We start from the raw sequence: 24,180 nt of genomic DNA on the forward strand, positions 1-24,180 counted from the left end.
ACGTATTTTGGTGCAAATGAGAACAAATGTTGTCATTTTGAGAACAAATGACAAAGACCAAGAAGACATGAGATGTACGGAGATTACTCAACATTTAAAGCATCCTCAAAATTTCAGCCATGCATCCCACCCTGCTGACTTCAGAGTAGGATCGAGAAAGGAATGTGGATATCTCTACATTCCTGCTGCTGTCGACGGGCTGCACGTGTTTAAGAGACGAGGGGCCCAGAACTGACTTTGCGATTCTATATGCACTTCCTGCTGACACCACCCCAAGTGCTTTTTGTTTCGTTTCAAATAGACGTTTAGATAAATCATCATTATAAACTTCTGTTAATGGAATTGTATTTATCTTCAAGCTTCATTCACCTAACTGAGCTCACTCTCAACGTTCGACCATGAGACCTGAATTATTTACTGTATTTCATCAGAATGAGATTCAGGATGTTAAAAAAAAATTATGTATGTGTCAGATAGCCATGACTATCTGTTGGAGTTAATCATTTATGACACCTAGTTATGAATGGCGCTTTCTGCAAATGAGATATTAATGGAGCTTGAAACATGAAGGACCAGATAACTGGTCACCAAGAGCACGTGTCCAAGGACCACAGACTTGGGACCAAAAGCAAAACAAATCCATCTGTAGGATGTCTGGGGGTGAGCTAGACAGAGGAGGCTCAGTTTAAACATTTGGGGTTTAGAACTAACCCAGAGTTTTCCTAAAAATCAAGAGAGGGGCTAAGTGCTGAATATCAGGAAGGCACCGAGAAGACTCTGGAGCAGGGGTGAGGGGTGCTGGGGGCATGGGGAGGAGGCAAGTGATTCGGCTCCTAAATCCAATATTTTTGAAAACCTACTGAGAACGACCCTGATGCCTCACCGACAAGTACAGACTTCCCTCTGCGGGCAGGGAGTGCAGATTTCAAGGAAAACAAACAAACAAACAAACGAATCTCAGCTATGAGATTCTCTGACATGACTCACTCTCTATGGTTATAGGTACCTAGTAGTTTTCTTGTGAAGGCCTTAAGGCAGGCTTACGATGAACTCTTTTCTTTCCTCCAGTTGGACAATGGCCAATCTTCATGTAATATCTTTCATCCACTTACATAATATCCTAGCCAATGAAATTCCCCGAAGGGTACTCCCCAAATTAAGTAAGAATCCTTCCTTTTGTTACTCTTAAGGAGGAGGATGAAGGCTGATGAAGTTGCTGGACTTACCTGGCAATTTTCAAGTACACTGAAGACGATAAAACTGACACAGAATTCAAAGGAAAGTGTTTTGTTAGAAATAGGTGCAGAATACTTAGAATAAATAAGCAACACTTTCAACATTAACCCTAAGAGATGCTTCCCAAGTATATCCCATATCAGAGGAGAAATGCTGCAGAAAGTAACTGACCATCTATCTGTATCCTCGGGAAACCATGAGAAGAATTTTAGAAGGGATCTTAACAAATTGTTTACTCAGACTCAGGATCTTTAAGCACATGTTAGTTCACCACATACTTTTAAATTATTGAGAAAGTAAATGATTCTGGTGATAGCCCATTTCAACAACTGGCAAGTCCTGATTTGATTTCCAAGGAAAATAGGCTAATTATATGAGAAACTGAAATATCTCCTTGTAAGTGTGTCTTCCAAGGTGTGCCTACCATTTGCCACTTTAGTAAGCTAAAACATATGTGACTCTAACTTTAGAATATTAAGTTAGTAATTTATTGATTAGCATAGCATAATGATATTAGAAAGCAGTTTGCTTCAATGTAGTACTCACCACGCGGCAGGCGAAGTAATGGCCCCCCAAAGACACGGACATCCAAATCCCTGGAACCGGTGAATACGTTATGTTACGTGGTAAAAGTGAAGATGTGACTAAGTTAAGGATATTGAGATGGCAGAGCCCTGGATTAGCCAGGCAGACCCAGCAGAATGGCAACTGTCCTTCAGGGCAAACGGAGATCTGACTACAGAAGAGGACTGTCAGAGAGATGCAGTGTGCGGAAGACACTGCGTGGGGCAAGGGGCCACGGGATAAAGAATGCAGGGCGGCTCCAGAAGCCGGAAAAGGCAAGGAAGCGCACGCTCTCTGAAGCTTCCTGAGGGAACAAAGTCCTGCCAACACCTTGACTCCAGACCTCTGATCCCTAAAACTGCAGGATAATAAATTTACGTTGTTTTAAGCCACCGAATTTGTAGTTTGTTACAGAAGCAATGAGAAATTAATATGCAATACGGAAAGGAAGACAGTGCAGCCCCTCAGAAACATAAGGCACAGAATTGCAAAGGCTTCCAAATATCTAGTAATCATTTATTTTTGTGCTTTCTAATATGCCCTGGACGGAACTGTGTCCCCCGAAAACTCTTATGTTGCAGCCCTAACACCCAAGGCAACAGTGTCTGAAGACAGGGCTCTTAGGAGGTGATTATGATTAAAGGAACTCGTAAGGGTGGGGCCCTAAGACGGTAAGAGGGGGAGGAGAGACACCCCTCTCTCCCTTCGTCTGCGCTTGGAAAAGGCCGCGTGAGCAGTAGGCAGGCAGCCACCCACCCACAAGCCAGGAAGGGGCCCCTCATTACGAGCCACAATAGCCAACACCTCCATCGTAGCTTTCCAGCTCCCAGAACTACGAGGAAACACGTCTCTGGCCTGGAAACCACCCACCCAGTCTGTGGTTTTCGCGCGAGCCCCTGTGCAGACCGGTGCATGAGCAGGAATGCAGTCGCACTGCATCGAAGCAGTGAGTGTCTGTGCAGCTTCCTGGGAGGCAGGATGGCATGGGGTCCTGGGCTGCCTGACTCTTGAGTCCACGAGTCCCTGTTCACCGTGAGTGACTACGAGCGAAAACCGGAATTTCTGTGGGCTTCGGTTTCCTGATCTGTAATGTCGGGTAAATGAGAACCACAGGGTTCACGTTCAGGATGGGGACCGAGGAGGATGCTGAACTCGCTCCCCTGCACCCCGCAAATACGGGATCTACAGCTACACTTGGAACCACTTCCTCTGAAAACCCCCGAAACCCGGCTGAGCGATGACTACTCTGGGACGCGGGCTCGCCATAACCCTGGGCTGCTCCCTGAAGAGCAGGGTTTGAACCCCACACGCGGCACCCCGACTTCTAAGACCTCCTCCCGCGTGCAGCCCCGGAATCCCTGGCTCTGAGAACCGCCAGGGCCGGGCCCACAAGGCCCCCGGAAGCCGCTCTCAGAGGCCCGGGGACTCACCGCCTGGCTGCTGCGCGGCGATGGGGACCCGGAGACGCCGGAGGGGCAGGGCTGTGGCCTGAGACGCACAGGGCGGCCTGGTGTCCTCGGGGTCAGAGCCAGGCCTCCTGCGGCCCTCGCGCCGCCCAGCACACCAGGGACTCCGCCTGGGCTTGACAGGCGTCTACAGGCTTGGCTTCACGTCCGAGGCCCTGGTTTTACTAAGTCTGAGGCCCCGGTTTTACGTCAGTGGCGCCGGCTTTACGGCTGAGACCCCGGCTTTACCTCTGGGGGCCCGGTTTTACGTCAGTGACCTCAGTTTTATGTCAGTGACCCCCGGATTTACGTCACTGATCCCGGTTTTATGTCTGAGGCCCCGGATTTATGTCGCTGACCGCGGATTTACGTCGCTGAACCCGGATTTACGTCGCTGACCCCCGGATTTACGTCAGTGACCCCGGATTTACGTCAGTGGCTGTGGCCCCAGTTTTAACTGCCACCGGGGGACACGGCCGGGCCCTGGTGGCCGAAGGGGCTGAGGCTTGAGGTCCCACAGGACTGCCTACATTTGCCTCCGTGCAGAGCTTCCGCCTGAGGGTCAGCCAGAGTCTGGTGCTCGCGAGACCGTGCCCCTGGGGCCACTGACGGGGCTGGGCAAACCCTCAGGGTCAGCACCGACTCAGCCAGGTGTCTGCAGCGGCGCATTTACCCCAGCGCTCTTCGCAGTAGGCGCGGCGGGGGCCCCTGCGGGTCCGTGAGCGGAGAGCGGATACAGAGGAGGGGCGCTCACGCGCGCACGATGGGTGCCACTCAGCCGTGAAAAAGGAGGGCGTGCCGCCATGTGTGACGGCGGATGGACCTGGAGGGCCGTAGGGTGAGTGAAAGTAGCCAGACGAAGACAAACAGCACACGGCCTCTCTTCTCCGTGGGATCCAGGCCACAGACAGACAGAAAACCAGCTCCTAGATGCAGAGAACGGAGTGGTGGTCGCCAGAGGTGGGGGCGGGGCGTGGAGGAGATAGGGGAAAAGGGGTCGGAAGGTGCAAACTTCTAGTTGTGACAGAAATAAGCCCTGGGGTGTGATGTCCCGCACAGTGACCACGGCTAGCAATACTGTGCTGCGTAGTCTTGGAACTCTACGGGGCGGTTCTCACCATTAAATCAAACCATGTGCTGCGCACACCGTAGACTTAACGCAGTGGCGGACGTCAGTTACTTCTCAGTAACACTGAATGAAACACGGTCTCACTGCAGGAAGAAAACTGCACCTGTGTGTCGTGACAGACTTTAACTCGGCTTATTCTGGTGGTGATTTCACAGTGTATACCGACGTCGAGGCATTACCGTGTACCCCTGACGCTAATGTAAGCTGTGTGTAAGTTACACCTCCAGAACGATGCCCGCAGTGTACGGAATTTGTAATGGTCAGACCAAACCATAACGTAGGTTAAGTGTTTAGAGCACTGTGTAACCTGGCCTACAAAGGTTCCTAGTCTTGTATCATTTCATTTTACTGAAGCAGTTACTTAAATGAACGTAATTTTAAGTAAAACAGCGAGGCATGGTTGGAATAGAAAAGGACTAAGATACAGGAACCTTAAATTCAGATTTCTTTTTGGTGATCTCGAGTAAGTCACAGTCTCTCTGTAAGTTTTTTGACATTATCCTCACTCGCATGAGGACGTTGAGATGGAAATCTGACAAGTTCCTTGTGAGGACAAAGATGAAACGATACATGTGAATGAGCTTAGAACTAAGAGAGACTATAGGAGTGTCATTTGTCAGTGTCGTTCACGGGCTGTGATGATTATTACCATTTTTACATGTCAGGAAACGGAAAGCACCAACCTATGAGGTTTTTCACACTTATGTTATCATTTAGGAAACTTAATGGCCTTTTAGAAAGTTCCCCTCTGGGAGTTTTAGACTCGGTTTTGTGCTTTGTGCTAAGTTTTCCTGGGTTTCTGTCACTGGCAATTGTCTCCGTGAAGCAGAAAAAGAAAAGGAGGAATCACAAGTCTCTCTGGCAGTAAAGCACTGAGCCATGGAGACAAGAAACAAAAAGCAAGCAGGTGGTCTCATGCGGGGAATTTGGGTGACCAGGTTGAGTGGGCTTGGAGTAATTCAGAGAGTAGAGTCCACACGCCACACTCCTGACGGGGGCACAGCCGCCGCCTCCAGGTTTTACCTCTGGTGTGAAAACTGAAAAACGAATGACTAATACCTATAGAATTTGTACATCACAGATTGTAACGTACTCATATTCTCTTCTTAAATATAACCTAGTCCACACTTCCTACCTCATTACGCTTGCTTTTATTTTATCGTGGATGAAAACCTTCTTCACAAAATTGATATGTATTGTCCCCACAAGAGGATGGCATGGCTGAGGTTTAAAGGTGTTGGGATCATGTGGATAGTGTGCGATAAAGCTGGAATATGCCCTTAATGCATTGACTCACTTCATTTGTATTTTATCGCAACTTGCTACTTTTTATCAGTATTTTTAACGTGGATAAACTTAAATGTACACCAAAAAACTGAGATGGACCAGAATATACCCATCCAGGGTTTGGATATTTTGCACATAAAAGCAAGGACACATTTTACGTCTCTATCGATATTTCTCTGTTAGTGGCGATTTATCGTGTTCATACCCTTAACACTACTTACTATGTAAAAAAACAAAGCAAAAGAAAAGCAAGAGTGAAGTCCTCAATCACTTCAGAACTTAAACTAACGTCAGGTTGTCCTGCTGGACAGGGACAGGGTGGCAAGTGAGGCTGTTACATTGGATACAAAATTTAGGGGTGCACCAAAAAAATTTAGTAATCGAGGTGAATAATATTTAATGCACTATTTTAAAAACTCAGAAGTGATGCAGAATACATGATGAACAAGATATTAAGACTTTAAATAAAGACAGGATCAGTTTTCTACCAGATAAATGGACTTGGACACACAAATCCACACCCACCAATTGATACAATTTTGCCCTTCATTTCCAGGAATGCAAGCAAGTACTTAGTACAATGAATTCAGCAGACTCTTCAGGGACATAAAAGAGTTTTCATGTTTAATAACTCTGAGAGTGGAGCACCCGCGACTTCAATTTATTGGCTTTGAACATTCCTGTAACATAAAATGAAGGACAACTTACAGGGTTTGAATTAGCAATTGTGTTGATGATTAAATTTCTCAAGAAAAAACACAGGAGTCAGGTTTTAGTAGCTCCTGGGACATCTCATCACCGCTAAGCAGCAAGTATACTGCTTTCCCAGAAGGGTATCAGGTTCTCAAAGGAGAGATCGCACACTGTCTTTTAAAGATTGACATCTCTACAGACTTAGGGATTGTAAAGAATAGCAATCTCATCAGCATCTTCCCCAGATATACATGAGGAGTGTGTGTGTGTGTGTGTGTGTGTGTGAGAGAGAGAGAGAGAGAGAGAGAGAGAGATAGAGACAAAGACAGAGACAGAGAAAGAGACAAGAAGGAGGAAGAGGAGAAGAAGGAGGAAAAGGAAAAAAATAGGTAGGTATTTAGAAAGGCAGATAGATACAGAGATGGAAATTTTAGGACATGTTATAGAGCACTGAATAGGACTAGAATGTCTCCTTTTCCTAAATCAGGAGCGAGTTTCCTACCTTCCAGCTAACACTCAGTATAGGAGGAAGAAAATGTTTAAATATATAAAATTAATAGGGTGTAGTACTTATCAGAAGTAGAGGAGGGCAATTCCAGTTGTCCAAAGAAACAGGTGCACTTTAGTAGAAATCTTGGAGGACTGTCTCTCCGAAATATCCAGTATACGATCGTACATCTACCCATAAGCTCTAACTCTGAGTCTCCGAGTTGAGTGGCATGGAAAAGACCTCAGACACTTAATTTAGAAAATGACTGGTAAATGAGTGGTAAACTACGTCATAAAATTGGAATTTTAAAACCATTGTCGTTTAAGAGGAGGGCTGGCTGAGAGAAAGGAGATGTCCAATTCTGACTAAATAATATTCCTACAGAGAGAGACCAAGTAATTCGTTAAGTGCTGCACCATGGTTAGTCCCACTAGTATTTAAGTGATTTGCTTAGAAATGATTAAATTCTTAACTGGGTTTTCAGAATAATAATTAACTAAAACTGCTTTGCGTTATTAGAATGGACCAGATTAAGAAGTTAATGAGCACAAAGTCTCTGAACAGTGTGGGATTCTGGGGTGAAGGCCAGGCTTTCCCAAGGAAGATGGAAGAGCCGGGTGGTCCCGCATCTGGGGGCATCCCCCGGGCACGGTGAGCACGCCCCTTCCCCAGAGAGCCTTGAAGACAGGAGTTGAAGCGCAAGTCAATATGGAACCTTCAGAATAAGACCGTCCTTCAGAGCACTACTAGAAATAACCTAGTTTACATTTCTGTTGGTATTGTAAAAATAGAATGTTAATAGAGAGGGTCGTCCCTCTCTTTTATTCAAGTAAAACCACTTCATACTGTTAGGGTCTCTTCAAAATTATTCCATCTGAAATTGCACAGGCTTCCCTCACGGAACCAGGCTGGTTTCTTCCTCTACTTCCCATAGATCACATCAATTTTAGTTGACACTTTAGAGTTTGCCTTTGCCCCCAAGGAACTGTGCTCACTCTGAGGACAGGAGACATTTCCTCTTGTTATTCCTAATGCCTAGTAACCTTTATACATATTTTAAAATAAGGGAACAAATGGATGAATTAACTCCATCATTTTGAAGGTATTTCTCCTTTGCTCGTAGCATTTTGTTTTGTTTTTGTTTGCGGTACGCGGGCCTCTCACCGTTGTGGCTTCTCCCGTTGCGGGGCACAGGCTCCGGATGCGCAGCCTCAGTGGCCATGGCTCACGGGCCCAGCCGCTCCGCGGCATGTGGGATCTTCCCAGACCGGGGCACGAACCCGCGTCCCCTGCATCGGCACGCGGACTCTCAACCACTGCGCCACCAGGGAAGCCCCGCTCGTAGCATTTTACACAAAGAAAATAAGCCATGTTTTGAAGTTTTTTTTTTTTTTTTTTTTGCGGTACGCGGGCCTCTCACTGTTGTGGCCTCTCCCATTGCGGAGCACAGGACCCGGACGCGCAGGCTCAGCGGCCATGGCTCATGGGCCCAGCTGCTCCGCGGCATGTGGAATCCTCCCGGACTGGGGCACGAACCTGCGTCCCCTGCATCGGCAGGCGGACTCCCAACCACTGCGCCACCAGGGAAGCCCCTGAAGATTTATAATAGAGCTATTTTTTTCTAAATCTATATTAAAAGCACAGATGGAAGCACAATTTGTGAACGTAACTAACCAGGATAAGCTCCTGGAAACCCTAGAATTCAGATGGTGGAGTTCCTGGGATGCGTTTGTGTGATGAAAAGGGAATAATAGTTCCATTAGTGTCAAATACGTAATACATTTGCTCCACACATTTATTTGTCAATAAATTACCGTAGAATTTTTTTGTAGCCTAGAGAATAGATGACATAGCCAGTGGAAATTTAATGACTAGCGTATGTTATAAAAATTTAACGTAGTTTTCACTGCAGTAGATAAAAATGAAATTAGCAATAAATATGATTTTGACTCTTACAAAGAATATCTGAGTGTACGTATATATAGTCAGTGCTATGTATATAGTAGCTTATGTTTCTGTATTTCACCTATTCCACAAAGGATTTGAGGTTCATTTGGGAAATATACTTAAAACGCAAATCTCCTCCCAACCCCCAGCAAACCTCTCCACAAAGCAGAAGAGAAAGACAGCAGTTTTATCATCAGATAAGCGTTAAATCAGAATGTGGTGCACACCACAGGGAATTCGCCAAGAGAGGCAAACACAGAAGGAAAATCTCACCCTTTTATGTGGTCAGGCAGCTAGAGCTCCTTCTGTGAATGTTCTCAAGATGAGCACTGACTAGGCCTCAGCAAGACCTGGCAGCAGCGTGTACTATACACATACACAGCCATCCCGAGTTGACCTGCGAATTGCAGGGACCGTCTGTGGTAGCTAATCAGCTTCGTTCAGAGGAAAGACGAGCCGCTCCTGTCTTTGTGACGAGAGGTAGGTTTGCAGGTTGGGGCCAGGAGCCTACAGAAGCTCAGCCCCTCACCTCCCACAGAGCCTGGGGGAGATGGGCTCCCTCTCCCTTCCTGGTTTTGTTTCAAAGAGATAGTCCCCAGGTCCTTGAGAAGGACACTTCTGAGTCACAAAGCTGAGAAAAGTCCCATCCGAAAGATTCATACACATTTCAAAACGAGGAGAGAGTACTTAACGACAAGTTTTCTAAAATAATTGCTCTGAGCAAAAGGCAGAGGTGGAAACCTCTCTCCTTATTATATAATGGAGGAGAATTAAGCCCGTTATTCATAGTTTGTATTTGTCCTCACAGGTCTCGTGGGCTGTACAGTTTTACGAAAATACAAAGTTTCAATCAGAAAGATAGTGGAAGTCTTATTTTATTGCTTGGTGAGCATTTCAGGTGATTTCAGGTACTCTTTGCCTGTTTCCATGTAAGAAAATACTATAGCATATAATAGGCTAACTGGGTGAACTGTATTTCCAATGAGTGTTTTCTGCCTAAAAAAATTCCTTTTTCAGAGGTGCATGCTGGTAAAGATCCCTAATAGAGACAAAAGGAGCCTCCTAGATGTTCTAAATCAGATGGTCTTGTGCCCCAGTGATCTTAGTTACCTGCCATTAGAACAGACTAGGGGGATTGGGAGGAACACAGATGCCTGTCCTCTGTTACTGTCAATTTCCCCTTTCATGGCTGTTAATGTTTGCCTTAGGTTTTGAGGGGCTCCTATGTTGGGTGCGTAAATATTTACAACTGTTACATCTTCCTCTTGGATTGATCACTAGGTAGTGTTCTTCTTTGTCTCTGGTAATCGTTTTTATTTTACATTTGGTAGTGTATATATTAATATAATAAAGGTATATGTAACTTTACTGAAAGAAAAATAGTCTTTATTTTAAAGTCTATTTTGTGTGACATGAGAATTCCTACTCCAGCTTTCTTTTGCTTTCCATTTGCGTGGAATATCTTTTTCCATCCCCTCACTTTCAGTCTGTCTGTGTCCCTAGGTCTGAAGCGGGTCTCTTGTAAAGACAGCATATATACGGGTCTTGTTTTCGTATCCATTCAGCCAGTCTGTGTCTTTTGATTAGAGCATTTAATCCATTTACATTTAAGGTACTGATCGATATGTGTGTTCCTGTTACCATTTTCTTAATTGTTTTGGGTTTGTTATTGTGGGTCTTTTCCTTCTCTTGTGTTTCCTGCCTAGAGAAGTTCCCTTATCATTCGTTGTAAAGCTGGTTTGGTGGTGCTGAATTCTCTTAGCTTTTGCTTGTCTGTAAAGGTTTTAATTTCTCCGTGGAATCTGAATGAGATCCTTGCTGGGTAGAGTAATCTCGATTGTAGTTTTTCCCTTTCATCACTTTAAATATGTCCTGCCACTCCCTTCTGCCTTGCAGAGTTTCTGCTGAAAGGTCAGCTGTTAACCTGACAGGGATTCCCTTGTATGTTATTTGCTGCTTTTCCCTTGCTGTTTTAATATTTTTTTCTTTGTATTTCTTTTCTGATAGTTTGATTAATATGTGTCTTGGCATGTTTCTCCTTGGATTTATCCTATCTGGGACTCTCTGCGCTCCCTGGACTTGACTATTTCCTTTCCCATATTAGGGACGTTTTCAACTATAATCTCTTCAAATATTTTCTCAGTCCCTTTCTTTTTCTCTTCTTGTTCTGGGACCCGTATAATGCGAATGTTGGTGCGTTTAATGTTGTCCCAGAGGTCTCTGAGACTGTCCTCAATTCTTTTCATTCTTTTTTCTTTATTCTGCTCTGTGGCAGTTATTTCCACTATTTTATCTTCCAGGTCACTTCTCCGTTCTTCTGCCTCAGTTATTCTGCTATTGATTCCTTCTAGAGAATTTTCAGTTTCCTTTATTGTGTTGTTCATCATTGTTTGCTTGCACTTTAGTTCTCCTAGGTCCTTGTTAAAGGTTTCTTGTATTTTCTCCATTCTATTTCCAAGATCTCGGATCGTCTTTACTGTCATTCCTCTGAGTTCTTTGTCACGTTGACTGCCTATTCCCTCTTCATTTGTTTGGTCTGGTGGAGTTTTACTTTGCTCCTTCATCTGCTGTGTATGTCTCTGTCTTCTCATTTTGCTTATCTTACTGTGTTTGGGGTCTCCTTTTCTCAGGCTGCAGGTTCATAGTTCCCATTGCTTCTGGTGTCTGCCCCCAGTGGGTAAGGTTGGTTCAGTGGGTTGTGTAGGCTTCACAGTGGAGGGACTGGTGCCTGTGTCCTGGTGGATGGGGCTGGATCTTGTCTTTCTGGTGGGCGGGGCCGCATCTGGTGGTGTGTTTTGAGGTGTCTGTGAACTTATTATGATTTTAGGCCGCCTCTCTGCGAATGGGTGGGGTTGTGGTCCTATCTTGCTAGTTGTTTGGCATGGGGCGTCCAGCCCTGGAGCTTGCTGCTCGTTGAGTGGAGCTGGGTCTTAGCAGGGAGTCAGAGATCTCTGGGAGAGCTCTCACTGATTGATATTACGTGGGGCCGGGTGGTCGCTGGAGGTCAATGTTTTGAACTCGGCCCTCCCACCTCAGAGGCTCAGGCCTGACACCCGGCTGGGGCACCAAGACCCTGCCAGCCACACGGCTCAAAAGAAGAAAAGGGACAAAAAGAAGAAAGAAAATATAAATAAAATATATTAGAGTTATTAAAATAAAAAATTAAAAATATTATTAAAATAAAAAAATTAAAAATAATAAAAAAGTAATACACGGAAAAAAAGAAGAGAGCAACCAAACCAACAAACAAATCCACCAATGATACCAAGGGCTAAAACTGTACTAGGATACACATAAAAATCATAAACTAGTAGTCGCATACAGCACACCCCAAGTCTACAGTTGCTCCCAAAGTCCACCTCCTCAATTTGGGATGATTCGTTGTCTATTCAGGTATTCCACAGATGCAGGTACATCAGGTTGACTGTGGAGCTTTAATCCTCTGCTCCTGAGGCTTCGGGGAGAGACTTCCCTTTCTCTTCTTTGTTTGCACAGCTCCTGGGGTTCAGCTTTGGCCCTGCATCTGCATGTAGGTCGCCCTCTGGCGCCTGTTCTTCCCTCAGGCAGGACGGGGTTAAAGGAGCAGCTGATTCGGGGGCTCTGGCTCACTCAGGCCAGTGGGGAGAGGGAGGGGTACGGATGCGGGGCGAGCCTGCGGAGGCAGAGGCCGGCGTGACGTTGCACCAGCCTGAGGCGCGCCGTGCATTCTCCCGGGGAAGTTGTCCCTGGATCCCGGCACCCTGGCAGTGACGGGCTGCACGGGCTCCCGGGAGGGGAGGTGTGGATCGTGACCTGTGCTCGCACACAGGCTTCTTGGTGGCGGCAGCAGCAGCCTTAGTGTCTCACGCCCGTCTCTGTCCTCACCGACAGCTGCGTCTCGCGCCCGTCTCTGAAGCTCGTTTCGGCGGTGCTCTGAGTCCCCTCTCCTCGCGCACCCCGAAACAATGGTCTCTTGCCTCTTCGGCAGCTCCAGACTTTTCCCTGGACTCCCTCCCGGCTAGCTGTGGCGCACTAGCCCCCTTCAGGCTGTGTTCACGCAGCCAACCCCAGTCCTCTCCCTGGGACCTGCCCTCCGAAGCCCGAGCCTCAGTTCCCAGCCCCCGCCCGCCCCGGTGGCTGAGCAGGCAAGCGTCTCCAGCTGGTGAGTGCTGGTCTGCACCGAGCCTCTGTGCGGGAATCTCTCCGCTTTGCCCTCTGCACCCCTATTACTGCCCTCTCCTTCATGGATCCGAAGCTTCTCCTCCGCCACCCCCACCCCCACACCGACCCCCCATATCCCCACCCACCCCCACGCCCCATCCCCCGTCTCCACCAGTGAAGGGGCTTCCTAGCGTGTGGAAACTTTTCCTCCTTCACAGTTCCCTCCCCGTGACACAGGTCCTGTCCCTATCCCTTTGTCTCTGTTATTTCTTTTTTCTTTTGCCCTACCCAGGTACGTGGGGGGTTTCTTGCCTTTTGGGAGGTCTGAGGTCTTCTGCCAGCGTTCAGTAGGTGTTCTGTAGGAGTTGTTCCACGTGTAGATGTATTTCTGGTGTATCTGTGGGGAGGAAGGCGATCTCCACGTCTCACTGCTCCAGCATCTTGAAGGTCCTCCTACATTTGTTAGTCTCTTGCTAAAAGGCTGACTGGAGAGTTAGCTGGTCTCTATCTATCCTACTGCCCCTCTCCAAATACTCACTGTGCGCCCCTTTACAACCTATTGTAAAGGCTCTTATTAACCTTTACTTTTTCAATGCAAAGAGTACCAACCAAACACTTGCTTATGCCAGTTTACCAGCCCCTGGCCTAACTGATCTGACTGCTGGTCATGCCGGCCTCTAGATACTGCTAAAGGACCTGAACTGTTCTCTGTTTCTGCCGATGTGAACATCTGGTGGACCAAGTATGGAAGGCAGATAAATGACAAGGTATGGCACCCATGTCTAAGAAAACATTGCTCTGTCCCTCCTTCTGGTGAGTTATTTGGGTCTTGCATAACCTACATGGAAGGGCAAGAACTTTCCCTTGCCCACATAAAGACCAACAGGTGAAAAATTGTCCCTTTGCTTTGGAACAAACATGATACTCGGCCTTTCCCGAGTGACACTCGGGGACCAACAGTACATTCAGACTCTGTGGTTTGACCCCACAGGTGGCATCTTCAAATCCCTGGAAAAGATTGTAAGTGGCTCTAGCGCTACCATTCTTGGTACAAACGTCTGCCAAATCAACAAATGTTTTGGATGACTCGTAAGCCACCTCCGTACAACTTGGGGTACTACGGCTGCTCCCATGACTAAGCTGCCTACTACCATAAGCTATGTACGGGTGGACCACTATAAAAATCTGGACTCGCTTGGCCACAGAACCAAGCCTTAGTGCTGCCCAAACCAGACCACAGGCCTCCTGTACCAACTCTTTTGCAACCTGTCCTGCTCTCACAGATTGACAGGAGCACACGGGAGATGGAGGGTATGGATGCTAGCATTACCAATGGCAAAGGTTGTGGAATACTCCAGTTCCTGGAGATGCAGGTTCCGTTGTAACCTTGTCTGCAAACCACACTGGTCTTTTTATGTTGGGTGGCAGCAAAGTATATAAAGGGTGTCCACCTAACCGGTCAGGACAATGGGGACTTGGATACCTGGCTCCTTCTGTCACCAAATACTCCACCCTAAATGCAGCCAAATTACAAACCTGGGCTCCTTTGTTCATAAAACTGTGTCCCATAAAGGTGCCAGCAGGGAAGTCATAGACAATCCATTGGGTATCACAACTCCAACTTCTTTTCATTGTTCAGGATCTTATTCCCAAGCTATGGAGGTTATGAATTAGAACAGCCATCTTAACTCTCCATGGTAGTGGAACAAGAGTTCAGTTCCCCTATGCAAAGTGTGAAAATACTTCAGTCAGAAGTTAACAGCCTAGCATCAGTGGTGCTCCAAAATGGACTTGCTCTGGACATCCTGACTGCTCGGCGAGGATGAGATTATGCAATCATCGGTGGAAAATAACTGCTTCTACGTAAATCAAATGGGAAAAATAGTCTCCAACTTATTAAAAGTGAAGGAAATGCTTTCGTCACATAAATGAAGCAAAGCCGTTATATTGGACTCTTGTCTTCCCAGGACTGGGGAACTGTTTCGGTAGGGTTTGGGGAAATGTACTTTGATTTGTTCTTTTCTGTTTTTCTTCATCCTCACTCTAACCTATGTTCTTTTCTCCCTTTGCAGGTCTCTTAGCACTGAGCTACTCACCCAGTTTTGATCTCCATGGCCATCACCTTAGCCTTTTCTTTGTGAAACATCAAGGGAAGTTGCAGAGGAGGGAATCCTTGGGGCTCAGAGCGGGCCGCCCAAGATATGGCTTGTTGATTATTTTGAACAGAGGCTACCAGGAAAACGGTCAGTGAGGGGAAATGATTGAAAACCACAACGAAAACACTCTGGCCCCCTGCCTTCCCCCAAAGTGCGAACTAAATCCATGTGACGGTATCCTCCCTATGGCAGGAGGCTAGAAAGCATCCTTGTCACCACAGTTAGGAAATTCAAGGCTAAGATAGCTGGATAAACGAACGCTGACACTTCTTCATTAGACTGCTTGCCCAAGCACAAGCCTCTTTGTTTTGTCGAATGTATAAAAATATTTATTTGTCCAAAACTAGATACATTCAGCGGGCTTTGGTCACTTCAGGCGGTCCCATTTCTGAGACCTCTGTGTACATGAATTAAATTGGTTTGTTTTTCCTGTTAATCTGTCTTGTGTCCACATAATTATTAGGAGAGCCAAAAGGACCTCAACAGGGGTAAAGGAGAAATTTGCCCGTCCCCGTGTTGCTAGACAAGGTCACACACATTCACTGGCTCAGAAGAGATTTGAGGAGACCCTAAGTTTTCACCTCTGGCTGATCTTTAGTCTCCAGGTGTACTGGGTGGGAAAACTTGGGAAAATGAAAATGGTGTATACGGTGATGAAGCTGTGCACCCAGCCCCAAGGTAATCTGCAGAGACCAGGAGAGTGGTTTTTGAAATTTGTGTTTCCTTGCTACCTCCCCAAACCCCCTGACCCAGCACCCCGGCGGTTTAAAAAAATAATAATCGGTTGTGTCCACCCACGCAGTGGAACAGAAACACCAGTGACTACACAGCACACGGCAAAGAAAGCCGTCTAACCAAAAATAGTTCGGCACAGTAACGGAAAGGATCAACTACAACCAGCAGCCACACATGAATACGAGGGAGAAAAACCTCCTCCCCATTTACTGCATTCCAAACTTCAAAATCTCCAGTTTTCAACACCACTTACAAGGCATGCAATGAAACAAGTGTGTATTTGCCCCATCACAGGTCAGATAAGCAAATTAATAGAAACTGTGCATGAGGAAACCAAGTACTTTAACTCTGTAGGCAGATATTCAATCAAGAGTCATACCTACGCTCACCTGACAAAGGAAACGATGGAGCAAGAACTAAAAGAAACCAGGAGACCAAGGTCTAGCGAAATAGAGACTCTCAACAAAGAGACATTTAAAGCAGAAACAAATAGGAATTATGGGCTGAAAAACCACAGCATGTGAATCAAAACCTTCAGCAGAGACTTCAAAGGAAGGTTTGAGCAGGCAGAAGAATCACAAAACCTAAAGTCAGGTTAATTGAAATCATCCTGGCTGAGGAGCAGAAAGAGAACAAAAATAATGCAGAAAATGTAACAGCCTAGATTATTTGCCAGACTCCACTGAGCAATCCGAGGCTTACGTATTTGCAGTCCCAGGTGGAGACAGGAGAGAAAGGGGCAGGACAAGTATTTCAAGAAATCATGCCCCTCACACTCTTCAGGTATGGCAAAACTCATGAATCTACACATCACACTTTCCTTTACTCATACCTCTCTCTTCCTGAAGCCCTCACCTTCCTTCAGCACCACCTGATCCTCTGGGTGAGGTGCTTGGTCCACGAGTTTCTATTCGGTATGCCCGTATTTTGTTCATGCACCCCCTCTCACTGGGTCATAGGAGGTCACCGAGGGCAAGGATTCTCTAACAACTTTTCTCTTCACAGGAAGACTAGCCCCAATTCCTATCGTTCGGGTGATGCTTTATTAAAACTCATGAAGAAATTGTGCCCACATAATGTCAGTTTAATGACCAACGCAAGAATAAAATGGGGAGGAATAAGAGTCATCTTCCTTCACTCCTGCACTAGTGTTTACAAAACACTAACAAGTCAACCCCAAACGTTCTCCTCCTGGAAGCTTCCCTGGCAAATGCATTCCCTCAATGTCCTCATCACCCTCTGGGGGCCGTAATTGATATTCTCACCTCCACCAAGATATTCTTGTCTGTCGGTGATTTGCCACAAGGGCATGCCTATTCCTCTGTTTCCAAATGTGTGTCACTGCTAACTCCACCTGCAATAAAGCATTTCTTGTTGCTCACAAAGACAACGGAACTCACAAAAAAGTCCCAGTTCAAGGTGGTGGAAGCATTTGATGCAGGAATGGAGGAAAGGGCGGAACGCAGGCACAGACCAACTCAGAGACACAAACCTTAACAAATAAGTAAGTGAGTAACAGCAACCCAGAGCACGTGTATCGAAACAGGGACATGAACAGACTGCGACAGCTATGGCACTAGAGGCGTGCATATGGGCACAGGCATGGGTGGAAGATCAGAGAGACGAAGGCATGGGCAAAGCCAGAGGAAGGAACACCAACTCACGCTCAGAGTGAGAGATCATGGGCAAACACAACACGGACACACCATCTTCATTTCAGACAGAGGAAAACATGAACATGTCCAGAGACCAGGAAACGCAAACGTGGCTCAGAGTGATTGAGCCAAAATGCTCATAGATTGATCAGTAATCTGCTGGGCCTCACATGCCCTGAAGTTCAACGGAAGAAAACCTCAGGCAACGTGTGCAACTGTGCATTCAATCTACTCGCACCTAGATATTAGGCCCCACGTGAAAAAGCCCTTAAGAGACCGGGTCACACCTACGTCTAAGCTCTGTAGCCCAGGAGGAAACTCAGTAAGCTATAGCCTCTGGGGCACACATCATGCCAAGTCTCCAGAGAATGACAATCAAGTCAACCGTCCACAGTTTACAGTTCCGCTACCTGATCCATGAACGTCTGCCCAGCTTCACTCCAGGACAGGTCAGGCCTAAGCATAGCCTTGGTACCTAAGCACTGGCAGGAGATGTTAGGAGTTGGGGGAGCCTGTCCCAACCTTTGCTTTGGTGATTAAGTCCTTTGCAAGACCTTACTAAATGTTCTGGATGTGGATAAATATCCTGGAGTCCTTAGAACAAGCCCCGTCTGAGGTTGCCTAAGACCACGCACCAGTATGCTGTCCCACTCCCACTGCAGGGTTATCAGAGCATAGTTTATTTTTACCAGCACCAGGAAAGACAGGGACCAGCATGTGGAAGCCCCAAGGGTTCCTTGAGGTGTACAGTGCGAGAAGCTGAGAAGACCTGTTTCCACAGTGTCTGTGGGGTGGTTGTGGGGACAGCAGCGGGCAAAGGCCAAGCCTTGCCTTCTAGACCTTCGGATGTCTCCACTGTAGAAGGGGCATAGCTGGGATGTAGATGTTCAAATACAAAACCTGACACCGAGCAGGCGATCTAACTCAGTGCACTTTGAAGGGGACATCCGTGACTCCATGAACTTTGATTGTCAAACCCTCGTCCTGGAAAGAGGTGGGGCTTTTGGGAGAAGGCTCTTCTACCAAAAGTCGTTGAGCGAGAGCTCAACATGTGGGACGGAAATGGTACTGTCAATATGCCACCCTCAGGGACGCCTGTGCTGGAGCCGCTGTATCTGGGAAGAGAGAAGAACACTGGGGGGACAAACATTGAACATTCCCTGCTCCGTTTGTGGCAGAGTCTGTCCTTTGCCTGGTCCAGAGACAGACGTGCTTCTGGGAAGCAGCCAGCCACTTGGCAAGGAGCACCCGAAGTGCTCACCACTTCCTGGGTGAGCTCGGTATGCTCTAGGTCTTCCCATTGGCCTCAGGGGCACAGACTGCTGGCAAGGCCCCAGAAGAAGGACAGTGCCTTTGTGGTTGAAACACGGTGTACCCAGCCATTCAGCGAGGATGGGACACCTCTACCAGACTGTTCATGAGAAAAATGTTTACTTTCTGGGGACCTGGCCTGAAGCGGGCCTTGGGCAGAGGGCTTAAGCCTGTCTGAAAATAGGGATATTAACCACTGTGCCGTCACGGGACAGAGAGCACACAGCTGGGTGGCCTGGCACTTGCCTGTTTAACATCCCCAACTCCCCACTCCCCCCACCTCTCCCCTCTCCCCGTGTGCCCTTTTGTACCCAAACTGAGTCCCCCGGAAAAAAGAACAAGAGTTCACGTGAGCTCACTCAGATGTGAGGGACTCCGTTTTTGTTTGCTTAGCCGTTTCCCAGCAAACTTACCTTTTCCCCTGGTCACCTTTGCCAGAGCACACTAACATCCTCACTGCCTTCCCACCCGTGTCTCTCTCACCTCCCCAGATGTCCTCCATACACCTTATACCCCCATGTCCTGAGATGTTGTCTGGAACCCTAGCCCTGAGGGGCTAATTGTCTCAGCAAAAGACCCTGTGTTCATATGCACTAGAAGGGCATCCGGTCCAACAGTGAATTAAATGCTAAGGCTTCCCCCCATTGTATCCCATTAAAGTGTCTGATGATATGCAACAGGGAGGATACATGGAGGACCACTATCCAACAAAATTAACTTCCAGCATTTCAATCTCAGGCCCTTGCTCACCAGGCCCTTTCCTTGAACTTCCGCATTTCCCTTGGAAAAATGACAGGCCCCAGTTAACCAGTCCTTCTCTTATTTCTCCTTCCTCCCCAACCCCCATCCCACAGGCAGAACTGCATCCTCTGATGCAATCCCAAAGTATGATTTCCCCCCACCTCTACAACTCTCCATGGCCTGGTAATTCCCAGGCAGCAAACTGAGAAGCCTGCCTGGGGCTGATGTGTCTACCCTGAGCCCCTGCACAAACACCACACAAACACATACAACTGACGCTGCTTATTTATCTTCCGGTTTTATTCCAGGTTTACTGGTGTCTCCCTCTCTGTACGTCTCACCACCAGACCTCTCTTCGTTTCTTCGTGTGCACGACAACCACGTTGACCGTTCGCCTTCACCCAAAGCAGCTTCTTAGGTCAAGGGTGATGCTCCATCACACGCATCTCAAGATCGGGAGTGCCTTTGAAAACACACACAGGCACACACATAATAACCCAACCTCTCTGAACGACGCTAAAGACCGCTTTAACTTTTTAAGGCCCTGCCCAGGAGACAGAGTCACATCCCCTGTGATCTCTTACATTTCCTCCAACCGCATATTAAAAACTTTTCTTCATAATCGACGCAAAATGGCCACTGTTCTCACAATAGCCATGGCAGGTGAAGGAGATGCATAAGAAAAGTAAAAGATGACGGTGATGATCAAAACAGAAAAAAATGATGGGACAGCGAGGTAAGGCTTTGCACAAAGGGGACTCACACATCTTTGTGGAAACGGGGTGGTGGGGGGAACCTGAGGCAAGCCCAAATTTAAGGGGGCGGTACAGGAGGCCTGAGGGTGGGGTTGATGGCCATGGAATGACAGTTCAGAGACGTGCACCTTTGAATCTCAGTGACTCTGACTCTCATGCTGCTTCACTCGCCTAAAGCTTCCCTAGTCAGAACCAGTCCTGCACTGCAGTTTTCCAGACGTGCTGTCGCACCCTGACGCCCTCACGCCCTGGTGTCACTGTATGCCTCTGAGCCTCAACTCCTCCATGAGTGAAATAAACGACCCAGCTTACTCGTTTCAGCGCCCAGCCCCTGGGCTCCTTACCCACCTGTCCTCCTCTCGGTGACCTGTCCCGGTGGGGCCTTTCTCCCTCGGGTAGTAGCGCAGGGGACTGGGCCACAGGTCCTCGCCGATGATCTGGTAGGGGAAAGGGGCCCGGTCGGGACAGGCCAGGCCAGGCCCACACCCCTCCCCCCGACCAGCCGAACAACATCGCCATTGCTGAGGAGGCCCAGAGGCACCCCACCCTAGCAATCCTGCTAGATCCTACACAGCTGTGGTCAGAGAACCAGTTGAAGAAGTTAAGGCTGCTGTTGTTGTGCCTGCGGCTATACACCTCCTCTTCAAAACGACGGTGCCACTGAATTGGAGCGAGACGAAATGCCCTATATCCTGTGGGAAAAGGAGCGTGGGACAAGGGCCTAAATCACGTTTCAAGTTCACCTCACCCCATCTGCCCTCCCCCACGATCCAGGGAGCTGTCTCTTACTAGTGGCCTCAATGAGATACTCCTTAACAACCACCTCATTCTGGAAATAGGGGTTCTTCCGGAAAAACAACATGATCTTGCGGTAATCACTGGGATCTGCGAGCTCCTCCACCTGCCGGGACAAAGTGGAGGCAGAGGGTGAAATCTCTCTCCAGCAGACCTGCTCTTTCCTGTTTTCCAGGATAAATCATTTCGCCTCTCCTCCCCTGCCTGACCTTCAAGTTGGTCATGTAGCTAAGCATGTCTTTATCTTGGGTGCTAATCATGGCCGACATCCGGGGGTGGTTCACAAACTGCTTTACGTCAAGGAGCCTCTAGATGCCGGAGGTGAAAGGGCTGGGAGAACAGAGCGAGCCTGGACAGTGGCCTGGGAGTGTCTGATCTCAAGGCCCCACTAGCATCTAGTCCTATTCCTTCAATACAGACTGCACGAAGGAACAATGAGCCCCTCGGGGTGTGCATATCTGTGCACTAAAACAGGGAGCCTCCGATTCTGAGAGGGAGGCCCTGATCTCCATCTGGACAGGACAAGCTTACTTCCGCACAGCAAACACTCCTGGCTCTAACTAGGATGCGCTTTCATAACTCCCCACTCTCACCTCCGTTTTCCCTGATGGTTATTCCAAGAAGAACCTGTGCACAAGACAACTCTTGTGTCTCAAGAGGCCCTGGTACTAATGACAATACCTTTTTGGACCTCTGCAACTAAAGCCCTAGTCTTATTTCCTGCTATGCAGAAAATCAGCATGCCCCCACAATTTCAGGATCACATTTCCCTGAGTGTGCCCACAATGCACAATCCAACGGATACATTTTGGTACCCAAACGGCCCGCTATGTTAGGTACCCCTTGCACTAGCCCGGCCACAACGTGGTCTCTCAAATACAAAATTAAGGATACAACTTTGACCCAGAAGCCAGGGATGCTCTGGATGATGGTGCTTCTGTGTTCCAGATAAGGCTTCCGCCTCCGAAGTGTTGTGACCTTGAGACGAAAGAGTTGTCGGCTGCACTCCGCATTCACAGGCTCCAGCTGTAACTGCAAGACCTTCAACGCCTCCAGCGCGTCCAGCGAGGCGCTCTTCGGGGACGGCCCTGGCTCTTCCTGCCCCTGCTCCTGAGGCTTCTCCTCCTGCTCTTCCGCCACCACCCGCTGCTGCTGCTGCTTCTCCGCCACCACCTCCACCTCTTCCATCATGTCCTCCACAGGCTGCCAAAACACCTCCATGATCCGCGCCACCTCTCCCTCCAACAGGGCCGCGCATTGCCGCACCACCTCCCCGATAAAGATGGCGGCCTCCTCGCCCCACCCATCAGCTAGGGCCAGCACCCTACCCACCTCCCGCACCACAGCTGGCGACCCGCGGGCCCCTGCTTCCTGAGGACCCCCTCCCACACCTAGGATGACCCCGGGTCCCGCCTCACTGCCCATGCGGACCTGGCTCGGAGCTGGGGCAGCGGCGAAGGTGCGGCAGTTGGAAGCTCACCACGTGGGGCGAGCACCACCCACTCCCAGCAACTACAATCACGCTTCGCTGCGGGCTGAACCGTTCCCAGGAGCCTCTGCGGTGAAGAGAGCTGAAACGCATGCGCAGGAGCATTGGCCACCAGGCATGCGTGTCCAGGTGGCAGGAAGCAGCTCCAAGCCACGCCCAGGCCGCTCGGCCCCCATCACGACCAATCAGGGCGAGGACAGTGGGCGTCACCCTCGGCTGCCTCGCCCCTCGCCCTGTGGAAAGAGGCCGGTCTCCGGGATTGCCGGGTCCGCCAAAACACCCCTTCCGTCTCCCGGACTTAGCAGCCCAGGTTCCACAAGGAGCTCGCCTCCAGGGAGGCCTCCGGCCTTGCGTCTGGGGTGCCTGGGTGCCCTGTGATACCTATGTGGCCTGTGCCAGTTGGAGCCAGGAGTTCCCGCTCCAAAATCAGGAAATCAGAATCCGGTTTGCCTCGGGACCTTTAAGCACTGGGAACTCTCAGAAAATGTACAAGGAAATGCATGGTGGCCGAAGTTGCTGGATACTTTTCTTCCAGGGGACAGAGAGCACGAAGCTCTGTGGCATGAGAGGGGAGTGTCCGGCAAACCCAGCTCTTTGCTCGACTTGAATTCCTTTGCTCAAGAGCAGAAAAGCCACGCAGTGAAGAGCTCCGTCTGAGTGTCTGTCTCCCCTCTGACCGTAAAAGCATCATGTTGTATCCAAGTTTCCACCTTATCAGGTTGGTTCCAGGGCTTGACTATTTTCCTTTGTGGACTGTATCCAGTGGTGGGATGTTTTGATTACTGGCTCTGTCCACAGTGTGACTGTCTCCATTTGAGTCTGGAACCAGTGTTTGACATTTTCAGCTTCAAACTGAGTCCAGGATCTGGCTAGATCACCTTCAGATTGGGCCCAGGAGTGGGCTGTTTCAAATTCTGTCTCGATCCAAGGTTTGCACGTATCCATCCATTTGAGTATTCAACCAAGGTCTGACTCTATCAGATTCAGGCTCAGACCAAGAAATGATTGTCGGAGATTCAGGTTGGCTCCAGGTTCTGATTTTATCAGTTTGTGTTTGCAACCAAAGTCTGACAGCATCAGCTTCACGCCTAGTCCATGCTGTGACTGTATTAACTTTAGACTGTGTCATGAGTCTGAATGTAGATGATTCAGGCTTTGTCCATTGTTTGATACTACCAGCTTCAGACTGAATCCATGGTCTAACCACGTCAACTTCAGGCTGAGTCCAAGAGTGGATGTTTTAAAGTCTGCCTGGGTCCTCTCTCCCATTTGATCAGGTTTTGTCCAGAACCAAGATCTGGCTGTACCAGCTTCAGGATGGTTCCAGGGTCTGATTGTTTCAGTTTCAGTGTGGGTCCAATATTTGATTGCATCTGCTTCTGGCTGAATCCAATGTCTATCTTTACCTTCTTCAGTCTGAGTTCTGGGTCTGGCAATTTGGAATTTAGTCTGAATCCAGGGTCTGCTTCCTTTAGTCTGTAACCATGGTTTGGTTGTATCGGCTTTTAATTGAGTCAAAGGTCTTGCTGATTGCGTTCCTGACTGGGTCCAAGTTTGGACAATGTCGGCTTCAGGCTGAGGCCACGGTCTGATTGTACCAACTTTAGAGTGG

At 48.2% G+C, this 24,180-nt stretch overlaps 1 protein-coding gene across 1 annotated transcript in view; it reads right to left on the reverse strand.

Annotated features, from left to right (window-relative positions):
• LOC132594646 (testis-specific Y-encoded protein 3-like) overlaps window positions 1–22,504 on the reverse strand; it is a 43,164-nt gene extending 20,660 nt beyond the window's left edge. Inside the window, exons 1-5 of the mRNA XM_070044765.1 lie at window positions 21,974–22,504; window positions 21,289–21,366; window positions 21,074–21,185; window positions 20,831–20,976; window positions 20,633–20,721 (exon numbers count right to left, since the gene is read on the reverse strand). Coding sequence (XP_069900866.1) covers window positions 20,633–20,721; window positions 20,831–20,976; window positions 21,074–21,185; window positions 21,289–21,366; window positions 21,974–22,504 — 956 coding nt within the window. The remainder of the gene's footprint in view (window positions 1–20,632; window positions 20,722–20,830; window positions 20,977–21,073; window positions 21,186–21,288; window positions 21,367–21,973) is intronic.
• Between the last annotated feature and the right edge of the window lie 1,676 nt (window positions 22,505–24,180).

The sequence above is a fragment of the Globicephala melas genome, chromosome Y (assembly GCF_963455315.2).
Source record: "Globicephala melas chromosome Y, mGloMel1.2, whole genome shotgun sequence".
NCBI lineage: Eukaryota > Metazoa > Chordata > Mammalia > Artiodactyla > Delphinidae > Globicephala > Globicephala melas.